Here is a 25,089-nt window from a genome sequence, read left to right as displayed (position 1 = left end):
TCCCCCAAAGCACTTCAAGGTCTCATGGTAATGAAAAGGTGACTACAGGACCTCAGAACTGAATACAGAGTTCTTAAGGGATCCCATAAGTTCCTGCAAGAACCGTAAAGACTGTCAGTGGTTCCACCAGTAACCCTACTATAGGAGAAAGAGCTTTGAGGCACTTAAAATACATTTTGAAGTTCCTTGAGTATCCGATAGGATATTTGAGGCACCTTTAATTTTTACAGTGTAGGCGTACTTTTTTCTTGATTTACCCCGAAAGAATGGAAGTAAAATGTGACAACATGCCCCATAGGTGGGGTACATTGTAACATGTGAGGGGTGCATTGTAACGACCAAATGACAGCTTAACATGTTACCTGATATAATCAAAACTAAAATATTTTGTCAATAAAATACAATTATTCACTTTTTTTCAAAAAAAATAATGGCATTTTTTTATAATGAAAAGTGAGTTTGAGTTTGACATCAAACACCATGTGTATGGGGATCGTTTTGACAACAATAATTAGTTTTTAGTACATTTTAGTACGTTGTCGCATAAACATATCCTTAGTTTGTTTTTCTGTTCCTGTTACCTGAGTTTTAGTTCCTTGTTTGTTTCCATGGTTTCAAATTGAGTTACACACCTGGTTCTTGTTTTGTTAATTACCATCCTGCATTTAAACCCTTAGTTTGCCTTAGTTCTTTGTCTTGTAATAACGCTTAGTTGGAAGTGTAGCGTGCTCTTGATTTTCTGTTTAATAAGGATCCCTTCGTCATTCTGCTTCACGAATCATTCCTGTGGACGTACCACACGTATCTGTGTAATTACAAATGTGAGATATGAAGTTGCAGTTGAGATATAAAGGCTCAATTGTGAAAAATTGCCACAGTTTTGAGATATAAAGATACAATTTTGAGATATAAATGCACAAATGTGAAAGAACTGTCATAGCTTTGATATAAAAAGATACAGTTGTGAGATATAAAGGTGCAATTGTAAAAAAAGAAAATAAAACTATTCTGAGCTGTAAAGATGCAATGGTGAAATATAAAGGTCTAATTGTGAAAAATAATTGCAATTATTAGATATATAGATGCATTTTTGAGATATTAAAAAAATAGCCACAATTATAAGGTATAAAGATAGAAGAAAAACTGTCACAACTTATAAAAATATAAGATATATGAAATATAAAAAACCAAAACAATTCTCACATCTATTAACCATCTATCCATGTCGTTTCGTGTCCATTGGCACGGAAGAAACCCGCTCAATACCATCCAAACCGCGAGCGGCCGGCAACTTTGATTGTACATCTGTAACACACAACAGTGTGCTTGTCTTCAGAATGATCTATGCTAACGTCAATAAAGTCATTCTGTATATTACTGATTATTAAACGAACATGCAGTTACGCAAGCATCATGACATGCAGTTTACAAATGCATATTACAAATGCAAATGTGATTATGCACAGACCTTTCCTATTATGCAGCATTCACGGCAGTATTCTGGCCCAGAATCCACTCATTGCCTGTGCATCAGGAATTGCTTAATTTTGTACGGACACATATGCTCCCACACACACCCTTGAGGCCAGCCTTAAATTATACAGACGCTGCGTTTCCCCTCTCCTCGCTCCGAGTGTCCTCTTGTCTAGCTGTGATTGACGTGTGGTGGGTGTGGCGGTTTGTAATTCGGTCTAATCATTCCAGGAGGCCTCTGGCTGTGTGAGCTGCGGGTGAATATATCAATATGCACACAAACAAACACACACACACACACTGCAGAGTGCTGGACCTCAGAGTGAAGCGCTGGGACTAATGTTCATGTTGTGATGTACTGGGGGATTTCGCTTATCAGACTCTTAATTAGAGATATCGAAGCAGAAAGGAGGTAGGATCTGTGTGTGTGGTAGGAGCGTGATAAAGAATTTGTGATTGATGTTGTGTCAGTGTGGAGCCGTTCAAAGCCTGCGGGGAGAGGGAGGGCTGTGTCAGATTTTCGAGGCTGGATCGCTGTAATTGGTCTGGGCTGTTCATAGCCCTGTTAACTTGTCAGTCAAGGCTGGATGGAGAGAGGATAAGATGCCATCTTAATCTGGGAGCACACACACACACACATTGAGCTGAAGGCTGTAGTGCGGGTCAGAGATCTGTCAATAATTCTGTAACTTATTTGGACTCGCTGTATTTAACGTGTCCCTTCCTGTCCGATGTCACCCGCAGGTACGACTAGACAGCCACGAGACGGCGAGATCACGGGAGTCGACTATAACTTTGTGTCCGTTGAGGAGTTCTTCTCGTTGGAGGAGTCGGGGGCGCTGTTGGAGAGCGGAAAGTTCAAAGGTCAGCCCACATTCATGACACCATACCTGAATCATTTATGAAGAATATAAAGTGTTACAGTGCAAATGCATCATTTCATTATATCAAATGTTCTTTGGACTCTTTTTTTAAGGTCATGCATTATATCTATGGAGCTTTTTATCCGGTGTTGCTCTATTGATTCACAGCTGGAGCTCCATTTACTGATATCAACATGCATCAACACAACTGTTGTGTTGGCAATACTCATTTATCAAACAGCTTAAAAGTTTAAACCGATAGGTCACCCAAAAAATCATCATGGATTTGTTCTGTTAATGGAAAATTGTTGTTCAGGCCACGACGTTAAGTGGAGTGCATTATTTTTCAATAATTCAATGGCCCGAGTCAATTATTCGGCTTATAATATGGTTACCACACCTCAAAACATTGTTCAGATGATGTACTTCAAGACATTTGTCAAGTTTTTGCCCTTAAAAGTCCTAGTGTGCAGCCCTAATTTCTTACGCATCTAAACCCAAGCCTCCTTTGCTAATTACAAAACGTCATTTTAGAGCTAGTAACGGAGGCTTCAGCCACTGATAGCAGACTAATGCAGTTATTAGAGAGAGAGAGATTAAGCGTGTGTATTAAACTCTCTCAACAGTGTTCGGCACCAGTGTCTCTACTAATTGCGAAACACAAGTTTATCTACACAAGAGCAGCGCTGTTATTACCTCACTAGGGAGAAATGTCATGTTGCTTTTAAGTAGTTAAACTATTGTACTGATAAAATCGTCGGAGCAGTTCTGACAACACGTTTGTGTGTCCGTTTGAGTGGGAGACAGAGCGGGAGAAACCGTACAAAGCCTAATAAAACATCATTTTGTTTGGTGGTGAATGCCGCTGTGGGTTCTTTTGCTGTTGTAGGCTGTAAGGACTTTTGAAATAACTGAAATCATTTGGTGTTATGGAAGTGATATGGAACTGTAATGCATTCAAGACCTGCCTGGAACTACTTTAGCCATGCGTTTCCCTGAAAATAATTGCACACCTTAGAACAGCCGTCAACCAATCAGATTGAAACATTCAACAGCCCCATATGTGTCATTAATATCCGTAAAATAAGTTAATTAGCCAAATTTGTTTAAATGAAGGATTGCAGAAATGAGAACACCCCAGATTTAATTCAACAAATGTGTAATATTCTAGTACTTAGGGCCCTATTTTAACAATCTGAGCGCATGGTGCACTTAGGCATGTCCGAATCCACTTTTGCTAGTCCAAAAGGGTTATCCCTAGTCTCTTAATGAGTCATGGGTGTGTTTTGGGCGTAATGTGCAAAAAAACAATCATTTCCCATTCCCTTTAAGAGCCAGTTGCGCTTGCACCATGGTGGAATTTGCAAGCGGAAAGACTGAACGCTTCTCCAGAGGAATCATTTTATTTTTAATATTTAAAAATGTTTGTGTGCTACTGCGAGTACCTGTGTGTGTAATAAGCAGAGTGTACGCTTACTAACACGTCCTTTAAATAACACAAAAATGACTGCGCTATTGATGTTAGACCAGGTTTTTGTTGGTTAATGGCGCAGTCGTTTTCAGTTAATCAAAATAGCAACGCGCCTGAACACACCTCGTTTTCAGACCAGCACACCCATGGGCGAACAGATGGGCGCGAGTGCATTTGCTATTTAAACAACATAGAGCTGTACGTGAAAATGATAATTGCGTCGGGCTGAAACTAGCAAAAAACATGTGCGTCGCACTTGGCATCGTATTGCGCCGGGACTATGATAGGGCCCTTAGTTTGTCCTCCATAATTTTAAGTATACTGCTCTGACCCCTCTTGGCACGGAGTGTACAAGTTCATGACAAATTGTGTCAACATTTCTCCTGTTTATCTCCTGGATGATGACCTCCTTAAATGCCCGGATCTTTAATGGGGAGTGTTGCTCAACTCGTCTCTACAGAATCCTCCACAGGTGCTCAAAAGTGCTAAGATTGGATGAAATGTCCACAGAACGTTTTCCACCTTGGCAGAATGCATATCGTCATTGTCATGTTAAAAAACATGCTCAGCAACGCAGCAAATGATGAGAGGGTAGCATCTTCTGTTTCAAGTTTGTATTAAATCACACAGTGGTGTGTGAATTCATGACAGCATTGATAAAGCACAACTACCTCACATCTTCAGCACTCAAACATCCCTATATAAGAGCTTCTCTACCACTGAACGTCACTGTGGGAACCAGGCATTTCTCACTTTATGCCTCCTATAACAACACCATGACATTTTGGATGCTGTTAGATCTAAAATGATTGACCTGGTCTCATGACACCAGAGTATGGATTCACAGAAGTCTATATTTTGTAAATATGGGCCTTGGAAAAGGGTAATTGACTGCATTGTGCTTTTGCTGCAGTTCCAGTGTAGACAACAACCACACATGTCACTTCTGCAGGCTGCATCTTACTCTGTTAGATAAACAGCCACTCTTTTCATAGCTTTTGCTGGCTCTGAGACACCCGCTTGTATTTCTCCTGCTCTTTGTCTAGAAATAAAATCACTCATCACTAAATGAAAACTTAAAATGAAGGCCGGATTATTTCAGGGATTTTGTCACAATTCCATTGTTTTACATTTTTGTGTTACTTTTGCTATATTTTCACACTTAAAACAATGATTTGGTAATCCTCTTGTACCACTGTCGTCTTTTGTGCTAAGAAATAAGTCTCCTGACTGTTCTCTCCCAAGTGGTTCCATTGTTGTGAGCATTAAGTCTGAGAATGATTCAGTGGGCTATATAACACTTTTAATTGTCAAGAAACTTCTCTTTGAATGTCTTGGTTCAACTGTTGATCAAAAATTGCCTTAAACTTACACACAAAAAAAAGGCAAATTAAATTTGACATGAATTTCAGAATGTTCTAAATTGGTTAATGTGTTATTTTGGGCAACTTCCTTATTTTAATATTTAATATTTTCTAACATGTCTGGAGAAGCAAAACTTGATAATGAAATGTCTTATAAAATGGCACTGATATCTAAAATACAGTGACATCTCACATGAGGGAGTAAAACTCACAGTAAGTTTCATTTCCCTCATGTCTTTATACGTGAACACAGTATTATAATTTTTTAATTGTATATTGCAGAAATGCTTACATGATTCTACTTTGAGCCACATAATGTCAGTTTATACTATAGATAAAAAGCTCATTGTCCATATCACAGACAATATACCCTCCAAAATGGGCATTTCATGGCAAACATATCGCAATTCAATGTTCAGTGTGGAATTCCAAGCTCATTCCTCTTTCAGAAGCCTTACTGTGGGCTCTGTGACACATGTGCCTTTAGCATGTGAGTTATGGCTCTCAGGGGCAGGATCGGCTACCTTGCCTGATTAAACGAATGAAATGAATTAGCATAAAAAATGCAGCCGCATTTACAAAATGCCATAAACGCCACTCTCACCTTGCCGACACGGCAAGGTATGATTTACTTATCACTGCAAAGGCAAGTTACTCAATCAATAACAGATGGAGATCAGGACGGGTTCAAAATATGTTGAACCGTCTGAAGATATAATGTCACTCCTGTTGTATAGTATTCCATCCTTGAGGTGTTTTTTATGCTTTTAGAGAATATACTATGACAATGTAATGTATTGTAATGTGTTATTAGGTTGACCTTGATTGCAAGATTTTGTTGCTCCTGTTAGCTATTTGTATTGAAATAAAGCTATTGATTCACTATAAAAATACCACATATCAATGGCTTTAACCACTAGCCCTAAATCCCTAGTATGTAAATCCTTTAATTATGTTTCAGGAGTTCAGACTTAAAAATAATCAGATAGAGTAAAAGAGTATGCATATATGGTGTGCTGTCAGAAGGGGGGATCCAAGCTTGGAATTTGGCCTGAGCCCAGAGTACTCCCTCCCTCCATATCCCTGGGTGGGATAGGAACCAGCCAATAGTGAAAAGTGGGGGTGGTGGAGGGATAAAGAAGGTTTTTAGGTGAGTCATCTATGTAGGCCACCTCTCGTGCTGATTAGGAAGATGACATGTTAGTTCACATGTTATGATTAGTTCACCCAAAAAATTTAAATTCTGTCATTAATTACTCACCCATATGTCGTTCTAAACCCGTAAGACCATCGTTCATCTTCGGAACACAAATGAAGATATTTTTGATGAAATCTGAGAGCTCTCTGATCCCTCCATAGACAGCAATGTAATTAACACTTTCAAGGCCCAGAAAGGTAGTAAAAACATTGATTAAAATAGTCCATGTGTCTCCAGTGGTTCAACCTTAATTTTATGAAGTGTTGAGAATACGTTTTGTGTGCAAAAACAAAAAAACGACTTTATTCAACAATTTCTCCACATCTGTGTCAATCTCCTATGCTGTTTACGTTGTAAATACAGTGCAGCTCCTGCGTCATCATCACACGCATGCGTCGTGGTGCTCACGTGAACAGCATCGGCTGCCAGAAGTTTTCTTGTTGCTTCATAAAATTAAGGTGGAACCACTGTAGTCACATGGACTATTTTAACTACCTTTCTGGGCTTTGAAAGTGTTAATTATGTTACTGTCTATGGAGAGGTCGATGAGATATGAGATATAGTAAAAATATCTTCATTTGTGTTCCGAAGATGAACGAAAGTCCTCATGGAACGACATGAGGGTGAGAAAATGATGACAGAATTTTCAATTTTGGGTGAACTAACCCTTTAATAAAACATACTTAAATACACATTGTAAAAAAAAAAAAAAAAAAAAGAGAGAGAGAGAGAGAGAGAGAGAGAGATTAAAATGTGACATTTAAACAAATTTCCTGGACCATGAGGTCAGGGTGGTTCAGTGTTTTGCAGAGGATATAACTACCAGCACTAAAAGACCCTATAATAAGAAACTAAATAAACTTTTCATGAGCAAAATAAACTTATAAAATTATATTTCCTGGATTAGGGAACTACTACGGAACCCCTCGTCCGGTTCACATTGGTCCAGAAAGCCCTCCCATCACCTACCAGGAGCACCGAAACCTGCTGAGAAACTTCCGTACCCGTAGCAAGTCCCTCAGCAACCTGGAGAAGGCAGGCGAGGAAGGCGACAACAGCGAGGAGGACTCAGGTCTATCAGGTTGGAGGAATGCCTTCAAATCCATAGATATGTATACATAGATTCCACATTCAACCACTCTAGACAAGTCGACTCGCCAGGCATCTTGGAACGGTTAACATGTTGCTATTTATCACTCACACTAAACAAATCAATACATTTTCATAAAAATGTCACATCATTGTGCAGCCTATGGCTGTAAAAACCTCCAAGCTATAAATGACCTTTCAGAGATGAGCTGGTTTGTGTTTCTGTGTATAACACAATGTGTAATATCCATATGCAGAATTATCACATTAATGATAAACTAAATGCTGTTAAAATCATCTGTTGAAGTGATTTTTTTACCCCCAAAAAATCACCCTCAAGTTGTTCCAAACCTGTATGAATTCTTTCTTCTGCTGAACACAAAAGAAGATAATTTGAAGAATATGGGGAACCAAACAGTTGACGAGCCCCATTGACTCCCATAGCATGGGAAAAATACAATGGGCCCCACAACTGTTTTGTTACTGACATTCTTAAAAATATATTTTGTGTTTAGCAAGAAATAAATTCATACAGGTTTGGAACAATTTGAGGGTGAGTAAATGATGACAGAATTTCCATTTTTGGGTGAACTATCCCTTTAAGGTCTATTGCTGATATACATATTCATGTGAAAAACTAAGTTGCAGATGCACAGTCAATTTGCTCTCAAGTGGCCACGGACCAGGTTTGACCTTTCCAATCTATGTATATAATTAACTATGTACACATCCACTGCCCCTTGTGGGTTTGTTTATTATAGGTTATATTGGCAAATGTGATTATGAGAGAGTAAAATACTTTTATTAATAATTTATTCATTTTACTCAGAGGCAGACAGTAGTGAAGTATTTTTACTCTGCTTAAGTATATTTTTCAAGAACCTATACTTTATCAGTGTTTTTCTTTGGAAAACTTTTACTTCATGACAATCATGACATTCCAAAGCATAATGCCGTAGTTTTTTACTGCACTACGTTTCATATTGAATTGAATTTAATACTTAATTACATAAAAAATCCCTATTATAACCTAAGCACATGGTCTAAAGTGCAAGCGCACTTAGGGCGTGTCCGAATCCACTTTGGCTACAGAAACTACGGAAAAAATGGTCAGCGTGCCCGCGCATGGTCCGAAAGGGTTGTCCCTATTCTCTTAATGAGTCATGGGTGTGTTTTGGGCGTAACGTGCAATAAACCAATCAGAGTCTCATCTCCCATTCACTTTAAAAGCCAGTTGCACACATACCATGGTGGATTCGGATTCGCTATTTACATGGCGAGGTTAAATCGCACGAGCAGACCCTCTACGGGACAAGCCGGATTTCACCAAAGCTATCTGAGAATATGACATATAGGCATTTTTATATTTACACAATATAATAATCTTTTACATTTTAATCCTTTAATTTTTCATATAAAAAAATATGTGTGTGCTGCTGTGCATCCCTGTGTGTGTAATAAGCAGAGTGTACACGCGAGTGTACCTATAGGCGCATATTACTAACGCGCTCTTTAAATAACAAAAAAAAACCCACTGCGGCATTGATTTTAGACCAGGTTTTTGATGGCCAATGGCACAGTCATTTAGTTGCCTTAAAATAGCAACGCGCCAACAATGTGGCTGAACACACCTCGTTTTCAGACCAGGACGCCCATGGGTGCACTAATGCATTTGCTATTTGAACAACGTGGCGCTGAACGTGAAAATGATAACTGCGTCAGGCTGAAACTAGAAAAGAACACTTGCGCTGCATTGCGTCATGTGTATGGTAGGGCCCTAGTATATTCTTACTTTTACCCAAGTAAAAGTAATTCAAAGTTTTACTTGAGTAAGTAAGAAAGTACAACATTTTTAATGTACTTATGTATTATTAAAAGTAAAAAAAACAACAACTTTTATTTATGAAATGTAGTGCAGTAAAAAGTACAACATTATGTTTTGGAATGTAGTGAAGTAAAAGTTTTACAAAGAAAAACACTGATAAAGTATATTTCAATTCAATTCAATTCAATTCAACTTTATTTCCAGACTCAAGGTCCATTAGAGAGGAGACATACAACAACTAACACAAAATTACAAACATTTAAAAGAGACAATTATACCAGTACTTTCTCATAGGTGATTGGTATCGCACCACACTTTGCTTCGGATTAGACAACAACATAATAATAACATCCTGTGAATTATCTAGCTGACACATAAATGTATACATCAAATTCCTTATTGAAGCCATAAAAGTTTTTACTCTTGACATACAAAATAAATTACTTGCACTACTTTTTTTTTTTTTAAATATAATCCTCGTACAATCATTATAGGCAACCTGAAGTTTAAATTAACTCACTTTTTTAAATTTAACCCGCAATGGAGCAGTATAAAAGGAAGTACAGGATGCTCTAAAAAAGTTAATCTTAACCTGATCTGAACACATATGAAATTTTCTCACCATCATATTTGCTTGGCCTTATAACATTCAGCGCTGCCTATACATATCGTCATCATCACTCATTTCATCATTAATGATATGCCCCAAATATTTTGTTTTAGTGCATACATTCAGTACTTGCCCGGACAAAAATCTAAGATCCTTATCTCCTTTTGTTCTACATATCATGGAAACACTCTTCTTTGCATTATATTGCACATCATATTTAATCCCATAGACAGAACATACATCTGTCAGCAAGATCGTCAGCATACATGAGATGATTAATTTACAATAATGCCAAGCACACATCCAGTCTTACTGTCACTTAATTGTTCTGACAATTCATTCATATAAACATTAAAAAGGGCTGGTGAGAGTAGACCTCCCTGCCGCACTCCATTACCAACTCCAAAAGGAGCTGAGACACTATTACCCCATTTTATAGTCATAGTCTGATTAGCGTACCAATATACCAAAATTCTTAGTATTAGGCACACCCCTTTTTCTCAGTTGTCTCAGTTGTTATTGTATAGACACTTTAAAAATTGACTTGAGTAAAGTAAAAATACTTCACTACTGTCCAACTCTGATTTTATTATATTTAAGTCCAATACACAGGATTCTATATTTTCTCTCAAAATCAGAGTGAAGAATACAAAAAAAATTATGCAGATTGATTTCTGGTCATAGAAGCACTGCAGTAGTAATAATAACCGTTATATGCCAATAGATATGACAAGTTTCTGTCTTTTTAATGTCACTCAGTCGTTGAATCATATGATTTTATATATACATAGATGTTTTACCAATATACAAAAAACTTAATTTCTAAGCATTACTTAAAGTAACGATAACTTGCAGTTCAGTAAGTGAGTTCATTGAATGAGTGAATGATTCATAAGGCTGATTCACTCTGGTAATTTGTAAGTTCCTGAATAATTTTGAACTATTCATAGACTCATAAGAGTCATTTGCAATTGGACAAGACCATAAACTGTACTATACCTGATTGCGTTTTATGTTGTTTTTTTTGTGAAGCCTGCAAGGACAACTTATTGGAAATGTAAAAAGGTGCATTTTCTTGCCATCGGCATATGGTACAAAACATCTCATCTAATTAAGTTCAGACTGCAAGCTTACAACTTGCGTGACAACATAACAATACAATTTAGTATGTACATATTATGTATATATTAATAGTACATAGACCACAAGTGGTAGCATTTTCAACTCAATCCAGTATCACCTATCAATCTAAATTCAATTTAAAGTACAGAATTTACTTTTTTCAATCAAACCCCGATTGAAAAAAGTTAATTCTGTACTGTAAATTGAATTTAGATTGATAGGTGATACTGGATTGAGTTGAAAATGCTATCACTTGTGGTCTATGTACTATTAATATACTTCAGAATGGACTCAAATCCTCTAAGGCCTAGTCCACACGTACACAGGTATTTTTATAACCAGAGTTTTTCCTCCTCCGTTTTAAAAAACAATCGCGTCCACACAAGCACGGTTTTAACAAAATCTCTGTCCACATGAAAACGCAAAATCACGCTATGATTGGCTGCCTGATTTCCACATGGGTCCCATCCACGGCACTGATGCACTGAGGGATGCCATGGGCTCAGTGAAACCCTTCTACAAGTTCCTTTACTGGACTCAGTGACAGGTAACTGTATACACACAGGGGCAGGGCCCAAGTGGACTGTAATAGCTTTACACACTTGCCTTACTATTAAATTGAATTCTGTCGTCTCTGTTCTGCAATACAATGAGATAACTGCGCATGTATCTGTATACATGTGATAAGCACTGTTAGCAGAGTTATTAAAAGCTACGTCTGCCATTGCATAGACTCCACTCATGTAAATAAAAGGGAAAACAGCGCACAATCTGACGTCAAACAAAGGAGAGAACGACGCACACTTCGACTTAACAAGCCGAAATCTCCGGTTTCACCATCTACACGACAACGACGTAACCGGAGTTTCTGAAAATCTTCACCCTGGCCGGAGTTTTCAAAAAAGTCTGGTTTCAGTAACCGGAGACTGCGTTTGCGTGTGGACGAACAGCCAAACCGCATAGAAAAAGCTGCGGTTTTGAAAATACCCGTGTTCGTGTGGACAGGGCCTAACTCAGTGGTTTTAAAACCTGTCCTGGAGGCACCTCAGCCCTGCACATTTTGTATGTCTCCCTTATCAGACACACCCAATTTAGTTCTTGCAGTCTCTACTAATGAGCTGATGAGTTGAATCAGGTGTGATAAATTAGGGAGACAAACAAAATGTGCAGGGGGTGCCTCCAGGACAGGTACCACTGAAAACCACTGCTATAACCTGACAATACAGGCTATACAAACACAAAATAGCCAATTTCTTTGTCAATTTGCTTTTAAAAAACAAAAGAGCGATACCATTCTAAAAAATTATTCAGATCAAGCTAATACATAGAAGCCCAAAAGAGCCTGGGTGTGGCGGTAATTGATGTCACATAAAAAAAAATTATCTCGTCTTCCATACTCAAAGTGACAGCAAAGTAGTTACCAGGCAAATAACACCAGCCCGCTTTTTCGGTCTCTGTTATCCCTCTCTGATGTCAGCTCTAACATATTCTCTTTCTTCTTGAGAAGCCTACAAACCTGCGTGCCTTTTGTTATATTTCAGGTTTTCGTGTCCTTTATTATTATTCCACCTTTTCCTGACATTTGGATCTGAGGGGACTGTGTGGGAACAAAACACAATATAATATATCAGAGGCTTGTCACATCATTACACAGGATTATTATGTTATTAAACCCACCAATTTGATATTTGAATTTCTTTTTTTACTGGTTCAAATGCATGATTGAAGTACACATGATTTGCATATATATGTTGGGTTTTGTAGATAGACAAAGTGTAATCAATGTTTCTTTTAGAGCAAACAAAAGGTCAGTATGGCATCAATCTCAGCCTCTGATCTCCCTAAAATCCCTGAAGAAATATCCTTGGCACTGGTTCTTTTGCAACAAAATGAGATTACCAACATTCCTAAGACTGCTAACTAGTTGCGAAAACCTTTGAGAGACTTGAATAGCTCAGATCCTAGTCATAGACCATCTGGGCTTACTGCAATCTGCCCACCAGCCACATATTTGTCAGGATGCTGTTCTGACCTACACCTTGAATGATGGCACCACTACCAGGATATTGTTTGTCAGGTTATGTTTTATTTTATGACTTTTACAGTATCTTAAATGTTGTCATGTACTGGCTTGACTTTTTAATCCAGATTCAAGAGTCTTGACGCAGATGAACAATGAAATCACATTTACTCATGGAATGTAAGCAATGACTCACATCTGAGTGAACAAGACGGAGGGAAGTTAGCGAGTGAAGGGCATAATAAGAGCGAACTGGAATGCAGCCATGGTTACAAACAAGGATAACAGCAATGGAAACACAGGAACTGAACATAGGCACAACAAGACAAAATAATTTCCTTCAACCAACCAGACCACCAGAGACATGATCAAAAAGCATAATTCAAATGACTCTGTATGCAATTGGATAGTCCTTCAACCAATCAGACCACAAGAGGCGTGATCAACGGGCATCGATCCATCGCTTCTCTATCCATCATTGTGTTATTCCCCAGCCATTAGCATGCCAGGTGGATAAGCCTGTCTGTGATTGGTTCCCGCAAATGTGTAACAGAAGCAAGATAAATTAATGTACAGGTTTAATATACAAATACACTACAAGAGGTTAAATATTGCAATTTTAAACACCATTCCGCCTCCTAAACTTGGGATCAAGTTTATAGTGATGTTAGCGAGTTATCTCAAGGGAGAAATATTAATAATTATTCATAACTCATTATGATTATGCATTATGATCAATTATGAATATTTTAATCAGTTAACGCAAATATAGTTTGGCATTTGCAAATTTTACTCATGTAGACTCTTTCTGTAAGTGCTTCCCTCTACTTTGAACAAAAGGCTTCTTGCACTTGTCTAAAGAGTAAATAAACAGTTTTGCTACAAGTTAAAACTCGTTTAAGCACAGAATTACATCCGTTTCGTGAATGAATACTGATGTTTCTTTCAGTGAATGAAACATAGTATTGATCCCCAGGTGGCTATGCTTGTGGATGCAGCTAAAGTTTAGATGAATGACATCAATCTGACAACAATTTCTAAGGCCTTTACACTGTCGAAAGAGGAGCATCACCCAAATCTATATCTATATAACACTGTGATTTCTTCATCAGAAAAAGGTTAAGCAATACTGCAATTGCAATTTCTTCAACAAACGCAGACTAATCAATTCTGGTAAACTTTATATGCTGCTGAGCTGAGATTCTTTTGTCAAAACAGACTTACGTTTTAATACTGAAATCTAAATCTACTGAAACTGAAGTCTCTTTTCTAAAGTCAGAGTAACCTTATGCTGATACCATTTGACATATGTTAAGATGTGTTAAAGGGTTAGCTTACCCAAAAATGAAAATTCTGTCATTAATTACTTACCCTCATGTCGTTCGACACCCGTAAGACCTCCATTCATCTTCGGAACACAAATGGCTCCGATGACTCAGAAAGGCCTCCATTGGCGCAATGCACTTTACACTCTCAAGACCCATAAAAGGTACTAAAGACGTCGTTACAAAGTCCATCTCACTACAGTGGTTCTACAATAACTTTATTAAGCGACGATAATAGTTTTTGTGCGCAAAAAAACCTAAATAACGACTTATATAGTGATGACCGATTTCAAAACAATGCATTCTGTAGCTTCGAAGCGTTATGAATCAGTGAGTCGAATCATGATTCGGATTGCGTGTCAAATCGCCAAACTGCTGAAATCACGTGACTTTGGCGATCCAAACCGCTGCTGACTAACTACCGGTAAATCTCTTTATTAGAGAATGCAATACTACTAATAATTGTAATAATATTAACAATAATAATATAATTACAGTAATGTGATGATTTATTTAGCATAGAATAAAGTTTGATCGAGCTTGGAGTCAGGACTGTTTTTATTATTATAACACTATTAGGTATTATAGTCTCATCACTTGCCTGTATTTTGTTCCATATGCATGAAGACTTAAAAAAGGCGATGTTAGGAAGAATATCATGTTAGTTACTTTTTCATATTGTTAATTAAAAGGTGAATGAGAATCTGTCGGCTCAATTTTCATGTAAGAGATTAATATTATGTCATTTTGTCTGCAATGTCATTTGCAGATTAATATTTTTACCATTCTTTGTGTCCTGAAGTAAATGTCCTCCCTTTCTGTTTCAGTTCTAAGAAAAGCAGTGGGCATATTATTGTTTTACAAATGAATGAATGCCAAGAGATGTTTACATTCAAACATCTATTTTTTTTTGTCTGTAATGCAGCTAATTTTTTTTTATTATTATTTATTTTTTCAATTGAAAGCGCACAGAATATTTAAACAATGCTTAGAGAGCATTCGTGTGTGATTTGAGTTCTGAGAACTTGGCTCAAAGTTAATTAAAACAACCATTTCAAAAGCTGAAGTGACTTTCTTTTTTATATATTATAGTTAGAAAATGTATAACTCAATGTTTTAACTAATTGAAAAGCTGAATAATCGTTCAAAATTTACTGATCAGTCGTCGATGGCAATGACAATAATCCATGATTAGTCGATTAATCGCTCTAATAATCGCTAGATTAATCGATGATTAAAATAATCGTTTGTTGCAGCCCTATTTCGTTGGCCATTTCAGGATTTTCCTTCTGCGCCTGCCCAGGCTTTCAGGAAGCTGGCTGGTGAAGTGTTAAGCGGAGGGCCTTGGTTCCTCCCCCCTTTGTGTCAGGTCTGCAGGGCTGGAGGAGCTTGCGCTGCTGATGTGAAGTTCAGCAGGGTACATATTTCTTTGTGTGGTCCACTTGCAGTTGGTCGGACTGTTTCAATTCTCTTTGGGCCACCTCGAGCTTGCCTCTAATACTACAGAATTGTGTTTGGACTTCAGCTCTGGCTGCACGCAGATGGCCTTCAAGGGCCTTAGCTTTAGCGTCACTCTCTTTAAATTCCACATTGGCTGTTTTTAAGAGTCTTTGTGTGAAAGACTTCTTTTTCAAGGTCTTGTTCGGTGACATTATCCAGCTGCTCTCGGTGCCCAGCAGCTGTCAGAGCCTCCTGAAGACCAGGTCCCTTCTGTCAGCATCCTTGCATCTGAGCTGTGCCTTCCCATGCTGAGCGTGGGTTGGTTCTCTGTGGAACTCTTTGGCTTACAGTGTCAGTTCATTCACCTCTCTTTTGAGGGAAGTGAGTAAATGCCTCTGTTTTCCTTTGAGTAAGTAAATTAAATAAAATAAAAATAGAGGAGGAATAAAGTTGGAATGAAACAAACACACACCCACAAAAAAAACAAAACACAAAGGGCTTAAACCAGTGATGGGTGCCTTTGAGGCACGCCATGTGAAGTTTCAGAACCTGCACAAATTATTTGTCTTGAATCAGTGATTCAAAGTGTGCATCAAACTGCTAAAGTCACGTGATTTCAGTAAACGAGATCGTTAAGCATCATAGCTGTTTCAAAATTATTTCAGATTTCAATGGTTGGTCACTAGGTCACTTGTGAACCAATGTCTAAATATGATTTGTATATGCACTCGTATCAATTATAAATATAAACACATTTAATGAAGCCTTTGATTGATAAAGAGAAGAGGCATTATATGTCTGATTAGCCCAGCTTTCACAAAACGAGCCCTACATTTTACTGAAATATCACGCCTTACAAGAAAGCAGCGTCCGGGCCGTATAACTGATTTCTTTGATAATTTCAGGTTAGTTTCTTATCTTACAATTTAACCATGAATTATAGCTTTGAGAAACATTCTGCCGTTCGTAGGAAAGCGCATTCAAGCTATAGTTTAATTGATTTTATCAGAAACTTGTACGTGCATGTATGATGTTAATAAAGTTTATGGAACAACACATAATTGATTACTGGGTCCATCTGCAAACAATTGTTTAAAAAAAATCCCCAGCATCTCCACCAGATATGTAGCGGGTTAGCTCAAAGGGGGATATTAATAATTATGCATAACTCATTATGATTATGCATTATGATCAATTATGAATATTTTAAGATGAGATAGATGAAGATGATTTGAAGATTAACTTGATGTAGCTACATTATCATTACAACCAATCAATCAGTTCATCCTGTGAACATTCAGTATTGATTATTAATTAATTCTAAGAGAAGGGTATTCTGGAATAATTCTTCCTTAGCATTTACAGCGCTTAGGGCGTGTAACAAAATCGATCATTTAAGTGACAATTTGTTTGCAGGCAGGGAGTCAGAACATGTATTGTGCACAAGTTTTATTAACTAAATCACGAACACAACTAAACTAACAGAAACGCATTACATACAAATTACACATACATGGATAAGATGGAAAGTGACCGAATGGAAAAACCGGATCAGGACAGAGGAAAGAAGCTATGAAAAAGAGTCATTAACCATGAGAAGAACCATCAGTTTGCTATCTTCAAAGCTCCTTTGTCAGGAGGATTTTACTGCTTATCCTAACCTAACTCTCTGTTTAGTTAAAATGCCATTGCATTTAAAGCAGTTTCATAAAGTTCCTGATTAATTGGTTCTGTGAGTCGATGGTGTTGAAGTTGCAATCGATTTCTTCTGCGTTGACTGAAGAAGATATTATGAACTTGCATGGTTAGTTCGACTCCATCATGGGTGCAGAAGTTGCACATAGCTTCGCGACCGTGTGGTCAGATCAGGATTCCGGCACAGGGCTGCGAGCTGATGTGTGAGAGCAAATGTGTGTTGAGTTTCAAAGATTATTTGTTAAATATAACAAATAATTGTGTCTGATTTGTCTCAGTCGTTACACGATGTTCCACTTCTAAGAATGCATGCCTCAACCACCTTTGGGTCAAGTAATCAAGTTTTCCTTGATGTTTCGACAAAAAATAGGCTAGTTTTTATCCCTTGTAAAAATGAAGTGAACCCAAAAATTAAAATTACCCCATGATTTACTCACCCTCAAGTTAGGCAAGTTATGCCTTCTGAAGTAAAGTGATGCATTTGTGTAAGAAAAAATATCCTGTATGTTTATAAAAAATATAACATTTTGTAACGTTTTGTCGGAGCAAACAAAAACTAAACACAATGAAAACAAAGACAGAAAATAACTCTGAAAAACTTGTAGTGTAAGCTACTTCAAATCTTAAAAGTATATATTTTCAAAAACTATACTTACAAATATTATCTAAATGAAATAAAAGGCTACTTAAGTGTAATTAAATAGAGTATATTTAATACATTTTTATTTGCAAATAACATGCAATTACATTTCTGAAAACATTACATTTAGTACGCACATAAGTATATTATTTATGTAATAAGTGGTAAAGTTATACTAAAATGTACTTTTTTTTCACAAGGCATGAAACATACTGCAATGTTTAATGCTCAATGAAATGCTGCTTATGCAAAGAGACTTGTGCATTGCTGCAATTTTATGTAGGTGATGAGTGAACTTTTAGATGTAGATTTAACAATTTGATTTATAGTTAACATTTAGAGGTAACATTTCAATTTCAAATGCCAAGGTCATGGGTTCAATTCCCAGGAACTGTACTGTATTGTACAGATACTGTAAATGTATACTTAAAATTCAATGTAAGTCACTTTGGTTAAAAGAATCTACCAAATGCATAATTTAAATTTACACTAACATTTACATTTTACTAAATGTAAATGTAAAACATATTGCAAAACATCAACCATAAAAAGTTTTTTTTTCTGTACATAAACTATATTGAATATTCCACAACATATGGCATAACAATGAAAAAAATGCATGGCCATATCCATCGTGATTACTAAAATAGCATCTGTATGTCAGAGTTCATGGTATCATCCCCCTCCTGGTAAGCATCAGTGTTGTTAAAGCAGATAGAGTGTGTCTGTATATGACACCACAGCCAAGGGTGTATGTGTTTGTTTAAAGCTGGGCTTATGATTCTAGTGGGAATATGCTAATTACCTTAATACAGAGTGCAGGTTGCAGATGTTTAGGTCCCAGCTGGGGATCCTTCATTTGTATACAAGCACATATGGTTTTTCGAGTGATATAAGAGGATGTCTTCATATTAATGAATAGTTGTTGAATGAGAGATGGTTCAGTTTAACAGCTTTCTCTGCAGATAATAGTGAAGCCGTTCCTATATACAGACATTAGGTTTTTAAGTTGGTATGAGTTACACATTAACAAATCAGCTTACCCTTTAGCTCACTTTTAAAAAGAGCAGTTGTTACAGAAATACTGTAATATTCTTTAAAATAATAAACTTAAGTGTGAACTAAATGTAATGTTTTGGAATTTGGACACTATGTTTTTAAAATTGATATAAAAATGTATTATAGTTTAAATTTATATGAAATACAGTTTTAAAAGAGCTTTTCTGAACTACTTAAGTAGGGCTTAAGTACATCTTCATATGTAATTTCATAATTACTTCGATTGTCTTTGAACTGAAGAATGTACTGACAAGCATTCATGTATTTAAATATATTTGTGATTACACATTTGTAATAATGAAGCTGCAATTTAGTACATTTAATAATTTTAAATGTAATATTAACTATCTGAACACTCACAGTTAAATTCAAGCACTTGCACTTTAGCATGTGTCACAGATGAACTGCATATAAAGATGCAAGGATGAAGATGAACGGTATAAACAGTATTTAATAATATCATCAGGGTAAATCCACACGAAGAACAGCAAGCAAACACAACCATACGTAAAGGAGACCGGACAAAGGTGAACTGAAAAAACAGGAATTAAAAACCAGAGGAGTAGCTGTAAACTACTGTAGTACCTGTAAACCACACTTGAGTAAAAGTACAGATTCATTACGGAGAAAATGCCTCCATTACAAGTTACAAGTCACCAATTACAATACGACTTGAGTAAAAAGTGTCTGATTTTAACAGAACTTAAGTATTTTACTCATACTGAATGTAGGCTCAAAGATGCACTAGTGCTCAACACCTAAGGCCACATCCACTCGTGAAGCCAGAGCTTTCCCTTTACGATCTTTTTTTACCCTCGTCTCAAGAAATATCTGCGTATATACGAAACCACCGAAACTGACTCAAAATGATGTAGTATACATGCCAGACCAGTATGTGGCGCTGTAATTCTGCCACAGAAATACACTAAAAACGGAGTAGAATAGTTGTGGCTAGAAGGGGTACAGCAATGGTCGAAAGTGAGGCAAAATCTCACAATAAAAATAACAATAAATAGATTTGCTACTTACCAGATTGTGTTTTATTAACACCTAGCACAACCCTAAACCTACCCTTACAATAATGCAAATACAGTAATTAAATTACGCAATATTGATGTGCGCATGCCCAGTGGCCGTAGCTATATCCCTTCTAGTCTTTACTGTGGGACGTGGTGTAACGTCACCATTTCACAAAATATATACAGATTGGCTGTACACACGAAAACGCAAAGGTGTCGTTTTCATATTTATCCACTCTGGGACTTGGTTTCAAAAAATACCTGTTTCAGTCTCCTAAAACGCCAGATCCGCCTGGACGAAACGCTGATACGATACAAAATTTTAACGTATACAGCTAAACGAGTCTCTGTGTGCATGGGGCCTAAGAGAATACACAGACAAACAAAGTGATTAAAGTTAACAGCTGACAGTGATGACAAATCAAATTAGAAACCAAAATGACAAACTATTGGCTGGAAATGGTGCCACTGAGGATATGTTTACACGACAGCAATGTATCAAAAACAGACGACAACATTGTCAAAACAATCCCCGTTCACATGGATCTGAATGACTGTATTATGCATTATGCATGCCAGACCAGTAGATGGCAATGTCACTTTGTCAAGAAACACCCCGCGAATACGTAATATGCATGAGTGAACATGTAACACGCATGCGCATGACGTCACCATTTTCACAAATTCATGTTTTTGTTGTTTACATGGAGACGGTAAAGGCATAGTTTTCAAAAGCTTGTGTTTTCAGGCACCCAAAACACTTGTCATGTAAATGAACGGCCAAAACGCATAAAAAGTTTTCAGTTTTCAGTTGAAAATGATCTCGTGTAAACATACCAGTCCAAACATGGTGATACTGAGACAGTATGTTAGTATGTTAGTCAACACATCAAAATAAATGTACTTCTTTAACGTACAACAAAAGATTATTTAACCATAATTATTCAAAATGTACCTTAAAGAAAAACTTTCAAAACTTGCTTAAAAGAAATATTGTCATGAAAGTGTACTCTCTAATATACCTGTATACCTGCAAGTAAAGAAAAAACTATTGGAGGACCGAAACCCATCTTTGTGTCAGCATTTATTTTGTGCTCACAACATGGGTAAAATAAACATGTCAGCAGTGACAAGGTTTTTCACCGTGACCAAAAAAGTTTGCTGAAGTAGCAATATGTAGCAAGATGTTGCTGGTTCCCGAAGAACTTTTACAACAAGTTTAATTTATGACCAGACAACACAACACCCTGAACAGCATACAATTATCCAATTACCTAAATGTAATCACCCAAAAATGATTTTCAGTTTTCAGCTATATGAAAATTGTAATTTCAGTTTTGGCGTTTCAGTAAAAAATGTATTTCAGTGCATCACTACTTATGCTATGAAGCAACAATAAATGTTAGTGATCTAGTTTGTCAGAAGACATTTCAGAGTTTAGACTACAAGCCGACAAAACTGTCCAGTCAACTCTTTCATAACTTCACTTGGGTTTTGGTTGTCTGTGCACTTTTGTCAGGCCCTAGTGTCTTCACCCCATGGGTAGTGGCACAGATGACAGAAGCATCGATCAAAACATGACATTGAAGCCAATCAACAGCGGAGGTTTACGTACCGATCTGTCCCTATGGATTAAATGTACCGCTCTGTCTCTTAGATGCTGACCCTGCTTACAGTACATTTCACAATTGACACTGAAGCGATTTCCTTTAGACTTTAAGATGAGGAAAACTCAGTATTGCTTTTTAGCTGAATCAAATTTGTGAAGAAACATACACAAACAAACACCACATGCACACTGCAAAGTTTTGTTTTGGGAATGACAAACACATTTACTCACCATAGTGAACCTCCTATTTTGTGTGTATGGAATACAAAAGTCACTTCCAAACACGTGATTACTGATATAGTGATAAACACTGTTTTGGCATCTTGAAACATAAATGGCGAGAGTTTAAAGGATTAGTTCACTTTAAAATTAATATTACCCCAATGATTTACTCACCCTCAAGCCATCCTAGGTGTAAATGACTTTCTTCTTTCTGATGAAGAAAGAGTTATATTAATAAATATCCTGCCGCTTCCAAGCTTTATAATGGCAGTGAACAGGGCCTATGAGTTTGAAGCTTAAACAAGTGCATCCATCAATCATAAACATATTCCACACTTAATAAAGGCTTTCTGAAGTGAATCAATGGGTTTGTGTAACAAAAATATCCATATTTAAAACTTTCTAAAGTAAAATATCTAGCGTCCGCAAGACCAACTTCCGTATTCAACTTTAAATTAATAAAAAGAGATACCGTAAAACAAATTTTAGCAGTGCCGTTAAGTACAATATATGGACAAAAGTTTTGGGACACCTGACCATTAAACCAACAGGGACTTTAATGACTCTGAATTCTAAGTACATAGACATTAATATGGATTTGGTCCCTCCTTTCAGCTATAACAACGTCCACTCTTCTGGTAAGGCTTTCCACAAGATTTTGGAGTGTTTCCCTTATATCTAGTACAGCAGTTGTGATGTCAGGCACTGAAGTTGGATGAGAAGGTCTGGTTTGCAATCTCCGTTCCGGTTCATCCCAAGGGTGTTTGATGGGGTTTAGGTCAGGGATCTGTGTGGGCTAGTCAAGTTATTCTACACCAAACCCATCCATCCATGTCTTTATGGACCTTTGCTTTGTGCACTGGTGCACAGTCATGCTGGAATAGAAAAGGGCCTTCCCCAAACTGTTACCACAAAGTTGGAAGCATAGTCTATTGTCTAAAATGTCTTGATATGTCAATGTATTAAGATTTCCCTTCACTGGAAGTAAGGGGCCTAGTTAACCCCTGAAAACAGCCCCATATCTTTATCCCTCCTCCACCAAACTTTACAGTTGGAACAATGCAGTCAGGCAGGTAGTATTCTCCTGGCGTCTTCCAAACCCAAACTCGCCCATCAGACTGCCAAACAGGGAAGCGTGATTCGTCACTCCACAGAACACGTTTCCACTTCTCCAGTGAGTCCAGTGGCGGCGTGCTTTGCACCACTCCATCTGAAGCCTGGAATTGTACATGTGATGTGATGCTTGCAATGCAGCTTCCACTTTCCAATAATACCACTTACAGTTGATCGTGGAATATCTAGCAGGGATGAAACTTCATGAACTGTTTTATTGCAAAGGTGGCAACTAGGGATGTGACGGTGAGGAAATTTTCCCACCGGTTAATCGCTGTGTGCCAATATAAGTAATACTGGTATCACCTGGAGAGGGGTTGGAGTTTTGCCTCTTTTGCACCTCGGTTTTAAAATGCTAATTCTAAAGCGAAAATTCTAAAGCTTTTAGGAATGTCCGTGCGCATTTTACTTTCGCTTTAGAATTAGCGGCAATTCGGGGGCGGAAGTTGCTTGAATGGTGGGATCATTGTTATTCTTCATGAAAAACACAACAAAAAAACAGTACAATGACAAACTAGCTTAAATAGGCACTTTTACATTTAGCTTTGAAACCAAATTGTCCGCCATCATCTTGTCAGCCAGCTCCTCGCTCTCATGATAAATGAAATCTGACTCCTGCTGCTGGTCTGTGCTGTGACTCTAGTTCGGCTCACGCTGCATTGGGCAGAAACGTTCAGTTTTTAATTATCTGTTCATTAACTGAACTAAATGATAAAACAAAACAAAAAAATAAACGACGGTGGAACACCAACTATCGCAGCAAGCCTAGTGGCGACCTATTACAGTACAACACTTTTTTTCACAAATGTTTAATGCAGACGGTGTGGATGGGTGCTTAATTTAATACACCTGTGGCAATGGGTCTGATTGAAACACCGGAATTCAATAATTATAAGGTGTGTCCCAATACTTTTGTCCATATAGTCTATGCCCTCTGTCTAATTATTAAATTTTAATTGTTGAATTTAAAACTAGTTTATCTGTGCAGTTATAGTATGTAGCTGCATTGAGTATGTGGCCATTCAATCTCTCACACACACTTTGTGTTAATGCTTTATGGGGACATTCCATAGACATAATGATTTTTATGCTGTACAAACTGTATATTCCCCTAACACTACCAACACAGAAAACATTCAGCATTTTTACATTTTCAAAAAACATCACTTAGTATGATTTATAAGCTGTTTTCCACATTGGGACCAAAAAAGAACAAGGATTTTAAATATTGCCATCCTTGTGGGGACATTTTGTCTCCATAACTTAGGGTATACCTGAACCACACACACACACACACACAACTCAGGGGATACAATGACAATATAAATGGCAAACTATAAATAGAAACCTATATAATGGTAATGCACAATGGTAGTTTCATTTTGCTGTTTTTCTTGCTTTAATGTGTCCAATAGGAAAAATAAACCTGTTTAGTACTGAATAGAAAAGAGAATGACTTTGAATAATAATTCAATGAATGTTCAAATAATCGAAGCTTTCGGCCAGAATAGTCTTTGTGTTTCAGTAGACCGTGTCATTTCAAAAGACTTGTTTTCTCTTCATTGGTGTTTTAGGTGGTTCGGCTGGGGCAAGCAGTGCCCCCGCCCCCACTTCATCCCCCAGCCAATCACGACATTCAAGTGGAGGAGACGGCAGTGCCTTGGAGAATGGGCTCGGACCCCGCAGAGGTGCACGGGTGACAGGGTCGGAAAACTGGGAGATGATGTACAGCGACTCAGGGAATGCCTATTACAAAGAGTAAGAAGATTAATGATCACTATATGAATTATTTATACTGTTAGTTTAAAGTGTAGCATATACTGTTAAGACCATACATTTTAGAGCACTAAAAACAAAGCTGGTTTTGCTTCAAAACTCAGATTTTTATGTTGGACATCGAGGGATAGTTCATGAAAAACATTAACCCCTAGG

At 37.3% G+C, this 25,089-nt stretch overlaps 1 protein-coding gene across 1 annotated transcript in view; it reads left to right on the top strand.

Moving 5' to 3' along the window:
• Nucleotides 1–25,089, top strand: part of magixb (MAGI family member, X-linked b) — a gene marked incomplete at its 5' end in the record, with an annotated part of 128,246 nt that overhangs the window by 51,013 nt on the left and 52,144 nt on the right. The window contains 3 exons of the mRNA XM_079826257.1: nucleotides 2,218–2,337; nucleotides 7,277–7,450; nucleotides 24,732–24,915. Coding sequence (XP_079682383.1) covers nucleotides 2,218–2,337; nucleotides 7,277–7,450; nucleotides 24,732–24,915 — 478 coding nt within the window. The remainder of the gene's footprint in view (nucleotides 1–2,217; nucleotides 2,338–7,276; nucleotides 7,451–24,731; nucleotides 24,916–25,089) is intronic.

Source organism: Gobio gobio, assembly GCF_949357685.1.
Source record: "Gobio gobio genome assembly, chromosome: 10".
NCBI lineage: Eukaryota > Metazoa > Chordata > Actinopteri > Cypriniformes > Gobionidae > Gobio > Gobio gobio.
The sequence above is the reverse complement of the archived record's forward strand: the minus strand, read 5'-3'. Positions and strand labels throughout refer to the sequence as shown.